Source organism: Elephantulus edwardii, unplaced genomic scaffold, assembly GCF_000299155.1.
Source record: "Elephantulus edwardii isolate Elephantulus edwardi_28Jun2011 unplaced genomic scaffold, EleEdw1.0 scaffold00211, whole genome shotgun sequence".
Classification (NCBI taxonomy): Eukaryota; Metazoa; Chordata; class Mammalia; order Macroscelidea; family Macroscelididae; genus Elephantulus; species Elephantulus edwardii.
The window spans coordinates 3,523,464-3,534,041 of NW_006399961.1; the positions used below are offsets into that span (position 1 = coordinate 3,523,464).

The 10,578-nt window shown below is 51.2% G+C and overlaps 1 protein-coding gene and 1 pseudogene across 1 annotated transcript; one reads left to right on the forward strand and one right to left on the reverse strand.

Annotated features, from left to right (window-relative positions):
• Nucleotides 1–192, reverse strand: part of LOC102850238 — a 99,288-nt pseudogene extending 99,096 nt beyond the window's left edge.
• Nucleotides 191–9,900, forward strand: CKAP4 (cytoskeleton-associated protein 4). The gene is made up of 2 exons (XM_006897544.1): nucleotides 191–628; nucleotides 8,593–9,900. The coding sequence occupies exons 1-2, from the start codon at nucleotides 191–193 to the stop codon at nucleotides 9,898–9,900; spliced, it is 1,746 nt and encodes a 581-aa protein (XP_006897606.1).
• Nucleotides 9,901–10,578: the final 678 nt, after the last annotated feature.

Genomic DNA, 10,578 nt, shown 5'->3' on the forward strand with positions numbered 1-10,578 from the left:
CCCCTCCTCTTTTCTGCGGGCCGGGCCTCAGTCCCGCCAGTCGCCCGGCCGCTCTCTCTCAGCGCCTCCGACGCCAGCCGCCGCCTCGTGCAGCCCTCCCGGCCCCCGGGGAGCCCCGCAAGTGTCCCGGGCCGCGCGCCCCGCTCGCTCGCCTCCCAGCCCCGCGGCCTCCGCCGCCTCCGCACCCGCCATGCCCTCGGCCAAACAAAGGGGCTCTAAGGGCGGCCAAGGCGCCGCGAGCCCCTCGGAGAAGGTCGCCCACCCGTCGGGCGGCGCGGATGACGTGGCCAAGAAGCCGTCGCCGCCGCCACCGCAGCAGCAGCCGCCGGCGCCGCACCAGCACCCGCATCAGCATCAGCAGAACCAGGCGCACAGCAAGGGCAGCCACCGCGGCGGTGGTGGCGGCGCCAAGTCCTCCGCCGCCTCCTCGTCCTCGGCGTCCTGCTCGCGCAAGCTCGGCAAGGCGCTCAACTTTCTCTTCTACCTCGCCCTGGTGGCGGCGGCCGCCGTCTCGGGCTGGTGTGTCCACCACGTCCTGGAGGAGGTGCAGCAGGTCCGGCTCAGCCACCAGGACTTCTTCCGGCAGCGTGAAGAACTGGGCCAGAGCTTGCTGGGCGTCGAACAGAAGGTGGGTGCCCGTGGGTCCCTCTCGACCACCCCCTGCACTGGGGAGCAGCCCCCAGGGTGCCCGTGCCCCTCGCCCTGCCAGGGCCCCTCCTAGACAAGCCCCTACGGGCAGCCTAGGCCCTGGTCTCATTCGGTTCTGGAAGGGGTCCCCTGCTTCCCCATCCCGTCTTGTTGCAAGGGGGACCCCAGACTCTCTTTGTTAATGGCTGCTGGGCAATCGAGCCCCCCCCCAAGGATGGACCTCCGGGAGGATGATGGGGCCAGCAGGGAGAGTGGACCAAGGGCATGTCATAGGACATTAGCGGTGACCTGTAAGGAAGCCAGCAGGCTCTGGGAACCCATTCTTTTTGGATTAGGAACCGCTGAATGGACAGTTGTCTAAAAAGGAGGCTGGAAGGGCCGCCAGTGCATCCCTGGAAGCCCTGGCCAAGGCCGCCCCTCAGCCCGCCCAGCGGGCACAGCGAAGCCAGCTTTTTAATAGACCTGGAGCTCGAGGAAGGAAAAGCTCGTATTCTTACTCATTTGCCAAGTTCAAACTAAATATTATATAAGAGGCTCCTTGGGACCCGGGTGCCCGCGTGGGCATTCGAAGTAGCATACTTCAGCTTTAGCAGGAAGGAGAGGCCGGAAATACTAGGTCACCCCGGTGAACAGTAACCCCAGGTCCACTTGCGGGGTGTTTAGATGGCTTACCCATTTCTTATCTAATCCCTGGGAGGGAGGTGGGGGCCGACTCCATTTTCCAGACCAGAACATTGAGGTTTGCAGCGCTTCACTGAATCTCGCGGAGTGATAGCATCTTGATCACTACCCTCTTTAGTTAGGGTCCCCAGAGCTCCAGCCCAGGCATGTGTGGCCGCGGCTCTGCCTTGCCCAGGCCAAGTGCAGCAGCCTGCAGTCAGTTTTTCTCTTCCCTCCCTCCCTCCCCTGCTCATTTCATTGCTGAATGAGAGTTAGTTGCATGGCTGAGACAAAAAATCGCGCCACTTTGGGGCCCGGAACTGCTGCTTCTTTTTCCCAGCATGCTGCCGGTCCTGCCAAGTTTTCCCTGTACTTCTGTTGGGTGTGCAGGATGAGGAATTTCCTCCAAGAGGGGCAGAGCAACTGGAGTGAGTCAGCCTGCAACACGCTGCAGGCCAGGAGAGTTGAGTCGGCTGAGAGTAGGCAGGTCTGCTTTGCTTATCCTAAATCTAAATGCCAGATGACAGAAAAAAAAGGCACCCTACCAGAGAGTCTAATCACCAGCCACTCTGTTTCCTCTTTCATCCACCCACTTCTCAATCATAATATTTCTCACAATCTGATAGCGAGATGGCTCTGTGTAGGCCTTGTGGAGGGTAAGACGTTGCAAAAGGCAGGGCCTTCTTATTGCAGAGAATCTGAATCATATCTGTGAGGGAAGGAACAGGTAAAGTAGGTGTCAGCTTGAAGGTAACTGCTGGGCAGATTCAGGTTCAACGAAGTGGAATTTGCTCAGTCCTGGAGCCCTGGTGGCCTCGTCCATAGGGAACTGTGAACTCAAAAGCTACACTCCTCTGGAGGGTTGAATCACCAAAATTGCCAAGGGACAAAGATGGGCAGTTTCCTCCCATGTGATTTATAGCCTCAGAAATCAATGGTTACGGTTATGAGTAGGTTCAAGTAGATGGAAATGAGTTTGTGTGTTGGTTTGGGGATTGTTTTGGGGTTTTTTTGTTGGGTTTGGTTTTGGGTTTTTGTTTTTTGGGTGTTTTTTTAGTATATCTAGTATAGAGCCTGGTGGTTAAAGAATTCTCTGCCTGCCCAAAAGATTGGCACTTTGAATCCATCAACTGTTTTTTTGGGAGAAAGATAAAGGATTCTGTTTTGTTGCTGATTAGTAGTCTTGGACACCCTCTGGTCAGTTCTGCTCAGTCTTACAGGGCAGCTTTGAGCCTGAAGACATTCAAGGGCAGTAGGTTTGGATTTTTGGGTTTGAGGTACCTGGTGCTCAGCTGCTGTCATGTTGACTGAGGGCAGTCTTGAAGTGTGTTACAGTAAAACTGACCTTCAAGGCTGTATTTTTTTATTCCCTCCCCTACCACCTATCCCACCAAAACTAGGTTGCTTTCTAAGGCATCTCAGGGTAGCTTTGAACGTGTAAACCTTTCAGTCAGCCACTGAGCACATTTGCCCATGGCTAGGATAGTGCAGTCATGCAACTGTTGCCTGACTTAAGCTGGGCATATTTTCAGGAGAAGATACATCACCCAGAAAGGAAGACCCTCAACCAGATAGGTTAGCACAGAGACTTTGAGCAGGACAGCTATGTGAGGATGGTACAGGACAGGACAGTGCCAAGTTCAGATCTGTTGGTTATAGGATCACTGCAAATGGTAGTGCACTCATGGGCCTAAGGTAGGAAGAAGGAACTTGGAAGGCCACACCAGCAGGGAGACAGTCTTGAGTAAGATTGTAGGGCAGGGAGTGGTTCCCTAGCCCCTGGGGTTGGGTGGGGGGGACACTGTTTAGGAAGCAGTGACAAAGGAGTTAGAAAATTGAGTCAAACTGGGGGAAGTTGTTGAATCCAGGTTGAAGAATTTGGACTTTTTTCCCAGTTGCTTCCTCCTCCTCCTGGTAGACTCTTTTTCCTCTTTATTCGGTTCTTCTTGGCTAACTAGAGATGACTTTCTTTTTTGAGACTTGATTTTCCTACAGTCAAAGTTGGGGGGGGGCAGCGCTCAGGAGTCCTCACAAGTCAAAAATGACTCTTAACATCATGACAACGTTTTTTGAAAATTTTATTAGTAGAATGAGAAGTCTGTTTAATACCTGATGTTGACTGTGTATCTAAGCTCTGGTGGCCTAGTGGTAAGTTGGAGCTGCCAACTCAAAGGCATGCAGTTTGAATCCACCAGCTGCTCCGCGAAGAAGAATGGGCGGTCTCCTGTGCAATTTACTGCCTCTGAAAACCTGCTGGAGGGTGAGCTGTGGGTGGGTTCTGATTCGATAGTACACAGCAGCTGTGCATCTGTGTGCCTGGCACTGTGCTTGGCATCTACAGATGTCCCCTCTTTTTGACACGTGTTTCCATAGCTGATGACTTTCATTAGCCCCTTTTTGCAAATAAAGGAACTGGGACACAGTGGCTAAGAAACTTTGCACGTGAGTGACAGGGCCAGAATTCACACCCAGGCTGTTTGACTGCTTCTAGTTCACCATTAGCCACACTGCTGTTAATCTTACCAGCTTTCCCATGCTTCCTTGCCAGTACACAGTAGGTTACTTTATAAATGCTTGTTCCGTTGACCTGGAACTGAGAATATACCCAGAACAGAGTTGACCAGGAACATGCAAACCCTTGAGTGTCTGCACCTTTAGGGTGGACCGTCCGGAAGAAGTTAGTTACCTTGCATTAACAGGCCACAAGCTGGGTTGGTTTTCTGACAGCCTGAGTTTGACTCCATATGAGACATGGTGGAAGATTGGTTAGTAGTATGGAAATGGACTTACAGTATTATCATTAATTGTTCTTTACTACGGGATGGGCATTCTCTGAAGTACTTACAAAGCCACTGTCAGCCCTGCCATTCAGCCCCAGGCTGGTACCTCTTACCAGCATATTTCACAGGTGGGTAACTGAGCCTAGGCTGGCTACTTCTTCAAGATCTCTCACTTTCTCTTTCTCACGCACATCGCCCTCCCCCCTAGGTAAGTGGTGGAGCTGGGATTGGATTGGCCAGTCTACCCCTGACCTATGCTATTCTGCTGCCATACTGGGTGCCCACCTGGTCTTTCCTGTTCTTAGTATTGGAAAACAGCCCAGGTCTTCTGAATGGCTGGTGCATAGCTGATAGGCTGGGCCTCGCCTTGTCTGGAAGACTCATTGCACACTCAAGCGATTCCATAGCTTCAGGCATTGTTGGCAGTTCCATTCTAGAAATTCAGGAGCCTAGGACAGACACAGAGTAGACTAGACAAGAGACCCAGTGGCATGAAGTGACCTGAAGCGGGCTCACGCGTGCTGGTGAGAGAATTGCGTGAGACTTGGAGCTGTTTGCAGAAATGTGGGTTCACGTACCTTATTTTGCTTTATTTCTTTATTCCATCTTGGCTCTGGACAAGAGGGGCTCTTGGGTGTTCTTTCCTCTGCCTGAGCAGATGACAGTGGTCAAGAGCTCACTTTTTAGATGCTTGCCACTGTCACTTAATCAGTTGTGTGACTTGAAATCCCCTATTCCCTAGCTTCCTCAGGTGTAAATTGGAGATCAATGGAAGAAGCCTGTCTGGTGATTTCATGATCTAGTGCAGAGGCAACCTTCTGTCCAGAAAATTCTTTCTCAAAGTGTGCTTTATAACGGGATGAATTTGGTAGGCAGGGAAGTGGTATAATCTGTAGTCCTTGGGAATCTTACTCTATCTTCAAATTATAGACTGGTAGAGTTTGTAGAAACTTTAAGACCTGGTTCCTAGGTGAGAAGCGTGGGGCTAGGAAAGGGATAGTGGCTGATGTTCACGGCTGATTATTGGGGGAGCTAGCATTCAAGCCCGCACGCCCTGCCCTGTCAGTTAAGCTGTGTCTATGAGCTGAGGATGGTGCTAGAAACCCCTTGACTTCTGAGGAACTTTGGGACAAAGGGTAAACAACAAAGGGAATACTTGTTCCCTGTATGGTTGGTTCTGGTTACTTCCCTGAGGGTTTCTAAAGTCCTAATCTTTAGGGAATGTAAACATCTTTCTTCCAAGGGCTCTTGGGTTCCAATGGCCAGCGTTTAGTGGCCAGGCATTGAATCACCTTGTCATCAGGGCACCTTATGAAGATGATTCAGATCAAACTTCTTGCCAGCAAGTCCTTCCAGCTCCTAGTGACTACTGTAGGACAGAGGAGCACTGCCCAGAGGGTTTCCAAGACTGTTACCCTAATGGAAGCAGATAGCCTCATTTTTCTACCAAGGAGCAGCTGGTGGGTTAGAACCACTGACCTTTCAGTCAGAACCACTGTCCCATCAGGCCTCCTTACTGAAGACAGTCTCAGCTCTCGCTCCAGCTGAATCAATTCACACCCATTGTGTTTCTGAGGTTGTAAATCTTAAAGGGAGGAGACTGTCCTTCTTTCTGTCCTGGAGTTGTTGGTGGATTTGGACTGAAGATTTTCAGCCTTTTTGTTACATGTACATAGCAGTACAGCATGCTACGGATGAGCCACCAGAGCCCACTGGTGAAGGTGACGATGGTTGGTGTTGTGTACCGTTGAGTATGAACCGACCCACAGCTGATCCTCCAGTGGGTTTTTTAGAGGCAGTAAGTCACACGCGAGAAGGTACTTGTTCTCCCATAGAGCAGCTGGTTGATTTGAACCACGTACCTTTGAGCTGGCAGCATAATTTCTTAGCATTAAGCTATCAGAGCTCCTCACAAAGCAGTCCTGCAAACCAGTTTCTAATTGCTGCTAATACGCTAGGTAACCATCATCAAGAGACCCCTCTACTTCTACCCACTTCCTTCAACATCTATCTCCCATTGTCTAGCCCTTGATCTGATAGCTTATATCTAAAGCTTCCTTGGTTTCTGTGTGATTCCAGATTCATCAGCTGGTAAGTTTCTTACCCTGTGACCAGAGTCTCCTAAGTTTAGTGGTAAGGTGTCCCGAACGGAGATGTGTCCTGTGGAACTGGTGTGTAGATAGTTTCTTCTTGGTTTGAAGGACTGGTCCTTGGAGAAGAACATCATGCTTGGGAGGGTGGAGGGCAGGCACAGGAGGGGAAGGCCCTCTGGGAGGTGGATTGATTCGGTGTCCGGGGCAATTGGGATGAGTGTGTCGGAGACAGTGAGATTGGCACAGGACAGAGCAGAGCTTAGAGCTGTTGTACCTAGGGTCGCTATGAGTCGCAGGCGACTCAACGGCACATAACAACAACAACAACAATGCTAGGTAACGTGTTTAAACACACAGCTAAGATCAGTGCTTCATTTGAACCTAGGCCGTTTTCTTTCAAGAACCCTGGTGATGCAAAGAGTTAAGCACTCAATGTTAAATGATTGGGTGATAGTTCCAACTCACCTGAGAGACTTGCTTCTATGAAGATTACAGCCAAGAAATCTACAGAGAAGTTCTGCTATAACCAGATGGGGGTCACTGTGAATCAGAACTGATGACACCTACCAACCCTTGATAAGACGAATTGAGTCCTTGACTGGGGTATTTGGGGTAGGTGTGCCATTAAATTGGCTCAGGACAGAGCAGGGTTCAGAGCTGTTTTACATAGGGTCGCTGTGAGTTGCAAGCAACTTGATGGCACATAACAGTTTGGCTCTTAGGCTGCTACTGTTTTTTGTGGTTTTTTTTAATCTTTCATGTCCCTAAGTGGAAATTATGGCACATAAACAAAATAAAAGAGAATAATAGAATATATCCAAGGTTACATGTTACTCAATTTGAATAGCTATCATTTTGTCATTCTTCCATCTCCTCTTCTGTCTGGAGTAGTTTAAAAAATTAATCCCCTTATCAGTTTAGTTCCCTCTAAGTGTTTTAGGTTTTCTTTCTCACAGAAAGAGATTTTATTCCCTTCCTTTTCCATGTTTTGTTTAACAAAACACAGTATTACCTCATCAAAGTTAACGATGATTCCTTAATATCATCTAGCAAAAACCAAACAGATCCGCTCCTGTTGAGTATTCTGACTTCAGGCAACCCCATGCATTTGAACAGGGTTTTCTTGTCTGGCTTTTCTTCTGTGGGGAGGCTGGGTGGATTTGAGCTTCCAGCCATTAAATTAGCATCTGACTGTACCCTTTAGTCCATAATCAAGTTTCCATGTCTTTTATAGTTAGTTTGCTTGAATCAGACCTTATGTAAGGTTCATACATTACTGATTAAGTTTACATTTCTTTGACCTACAATAGTTTTGCCCTCTCTTCACCCTTTAAAAATACCTTTTAATTGTTGAGGATCCTCTCAGTGGTCCTGTAGCGTTTTCCACACTGAGATTGGGCCCAGTGCATCCTAGCCTTGTTTGACATGCCTCTCTATCTTGCATGCTTTCCGTGAATGGGTAGTGAGAACTGGCGACTTGATAAGTTCAGAGTCTCTGAAGAACGCATCCGAGGTGGCACTCTGTGACCCTGCAGGAGGGGTCAAGCTTATTAGTGGTCATCTGATACAACCTCTCAGTATATTCAGTCACCTCCCCTGGGTAGTTCCAAGTAAGTCCTTGCTTAGGGGAGAGTGGCATTAGAATAACTATGAGGTGGAAATGTAACATCACACTCTGTTCACAGAGTCAGAAATACTAAGGGATCGTCTCATTCATGGCTTGTGTTTTGCAGTGAGGTCAGTGGTCTGGAGAGGACATCTTTAGAGTTACCAGCTAGATGTGGCACTCAGAGCCCTCAGTCTCCATATAGGCCTCAGATTTTTTCTGCAAAGGTCTGTGAGATTCATTTGCAAAAGCTAGAAGCCCCTCTGAAACTGGCTTAAAGAGGGAGACTATTGACACAAATAGGAAAGTCTCGGGGTAGATGCTCCAAATGTAGCCAGCAATTCCCAGCATCCTCTGCGGTGCGGGCTCTCTGCTCTGTCGAGTCTCAGGTGGGTGGTTTTATTAGCTGCCTTGAGCAACTCTAGCCTTACCTGTAGCCAGCATTCCCAGCATAGTGGTTTCATTCCCAGTAATTTTAACAGAATCTTGGAGTTGACTTTTTGGCTTTATTGAGACCACGTGTCCATCCCTCAGTTAATCATGGTGGCCAGGGGTAGGAGAAAAGCACAAAAAATGTGGATTGGCCAGGCTTGGTTATGAGGCCACCTCTGGAATGCTCGGAGGTCAAGGTGTTTTGAGTTGATCCTGTAAGTCCTGTGGATTGTGTGTGCAGGAAGACTGGCTCCCCAGAGGAAAGTTGAGCTGCTGCTATCTTTGCACGGAGAGACTTGGAACTAGGCAGGTGTGTGGTGTGTTATACCAGCATCAGCTCTGCTCAGCAACTAACCTCTGGCGTTTGTTACAGGTCCAGTCCCTGCAAGCCACGTTCGGGACTTTTGAGTCCATCTTGAGGAGCTCTCAGCATAAGCAGGATCTCACGGAGAAAGCTGTGAAGCAGGGGGAGAGCGAGATCAACCGCATCAGCGAAGTTCTTCAGAAGCTGCAGAACGAGATCCTCAAAGACCTCTCGGACGGGATCGACGTGGTGAAGGACGCTCGCGAGCGGGACTTCACGTCCCTGGAGAACACGGTGGAGGAGCGGCTGACGGAGCTCACCAAGTCCATCAACGACAACATCGCCATCTTCACCGAGGTCCAGAAGAGGAGCCAGAAGGAGATAAACGAGGTGAAGGCCAAGGTCGCCTCTCTGGAGGAGTCTGAGGGTTACCAGCAGGACTTGAAAGCCATGAAGGAGGTTGTGAAGGAGATACAGATGTCGCTGAAGTCCAGAGACAAGGACCTCGAGGCCCTGAGGGGCACCCTGCAGACCATGGAGTCGGATGTGTACACGGAGGTCAAGGAGCTGGTGAGCCTCAAGCAGGAGCAGCAGAAGTTCAAGGAGGCGGCTGACACGGAGCACATCACCCTGCAGACCCTCAGCGAGAAGTTCCTGCAGACCGAGGAGGCCGTGTCCCGCCTGCCCGGGGAGCTCAGGAGACTGGAAGAGGAGCTGGGTCACCTGCGAGCTGACTTCCACCGGCCAGAGGAAGATGGGGCACCCGGGGCCTTCGAAGCGCTGCAGAGAATGAGTCAGGGGCTGGACTCCCGGCTGCAGGACGTGGAAGACGGGGTGCAGTCAGCACAGGCGACGGCGACGCGCCACTCGGAGAGCCTGGAGTCCCTCCTGTCCAGGAGCGAGGAGCAGGAGCAGCGGCTGGCCGCCCTGCAGGAGCGTGTGGAGGGCCTGGGCCCCGCGGACGGGGACAAGGACGGCGTGGTGGCCACCGTGCGGAGCCTGGGCGAGGCCCAGCTGGCCCTGTACGCCGACATGGAGGAGCTGAAGAGGAGCATGGGCGAGCTGCCCAGCACTGTGGAGGCACTACAGCGGGTCCAGGAGCAGGTCCACACGCTGCTCGGCCAGGACCCGGCCCGGGGCGCCCCCCATGACTACCTGGACAAACTCTCCTCCCTCGACAGCCTCAGGTCCTCCATGAACCAGGTGGAGTCGGACTTGAAAATGCTCAGGACCGCGGTGGACAGCTTGGTGGCCTACTCGGTCAAAATCGAAACCAACGAGAACAATCTAGAGTCGGCCAAGGTTCTGCTGGACGACCTGCGAAGTGACCTGGACAGACTGTTCCTCAAGGTGGAAAAGATCCACGAGAAAGTCTAAGGGAACCGCGAGTGCGGGGGTCACACAGGCCACCTTCTTATGACCAAAAAAAATGTTTCCTCCCGCCATCACTCAGCCCAGCCCCACGGTACCCCAGTTTCTGTTCCCTCCCCCCCTTTGAAGAGCAGTCACCACCTGGAGCACCGAGGCCTCGTGTTTACTGCGTGCCCCGTTAATTTATCCCCCCTCTTCACCACACACCGTTCGTTTTCGAGCTGTCTGCTTCTGCTGTGCTTGGTTTCTTGAAGGCCCAGCCCCAGAGAGCGGTGCTGGTCTCCAGAAGGGAGGTCTGGTGACTGCACAAAAAGATAATGCCTTCAACCGAGGATTAACAGAAGCAGATTAACCTCAAAAACGGCAGGGCCAAGTTTAAAAAAATAAAAAGGGAGGGGGGAAGGGAAATGGGGAGGTGCTTTTATTTCTAATTGTTTTTAAGGAGAATTCGTTCTATTTTTTTAAAGCCGTCCCAGCTGAAGTTTTCACGAGCTGTCATTCACGCCTTGTCTTCCACCTGAAACTGGTTGAAACTCACCAGTGTCAGCTCTGAGTTGGGGTGGGCGACAGCCCCTCGGTCTTTATGGCCACTAGGTCACCTCCCCTCACGTGGTGCCACATAGTCATCTCGAAAGTCACACTGGAGCGTCCGGGAACCTCCGAGGTCCCTGGGGCCCACCTGTG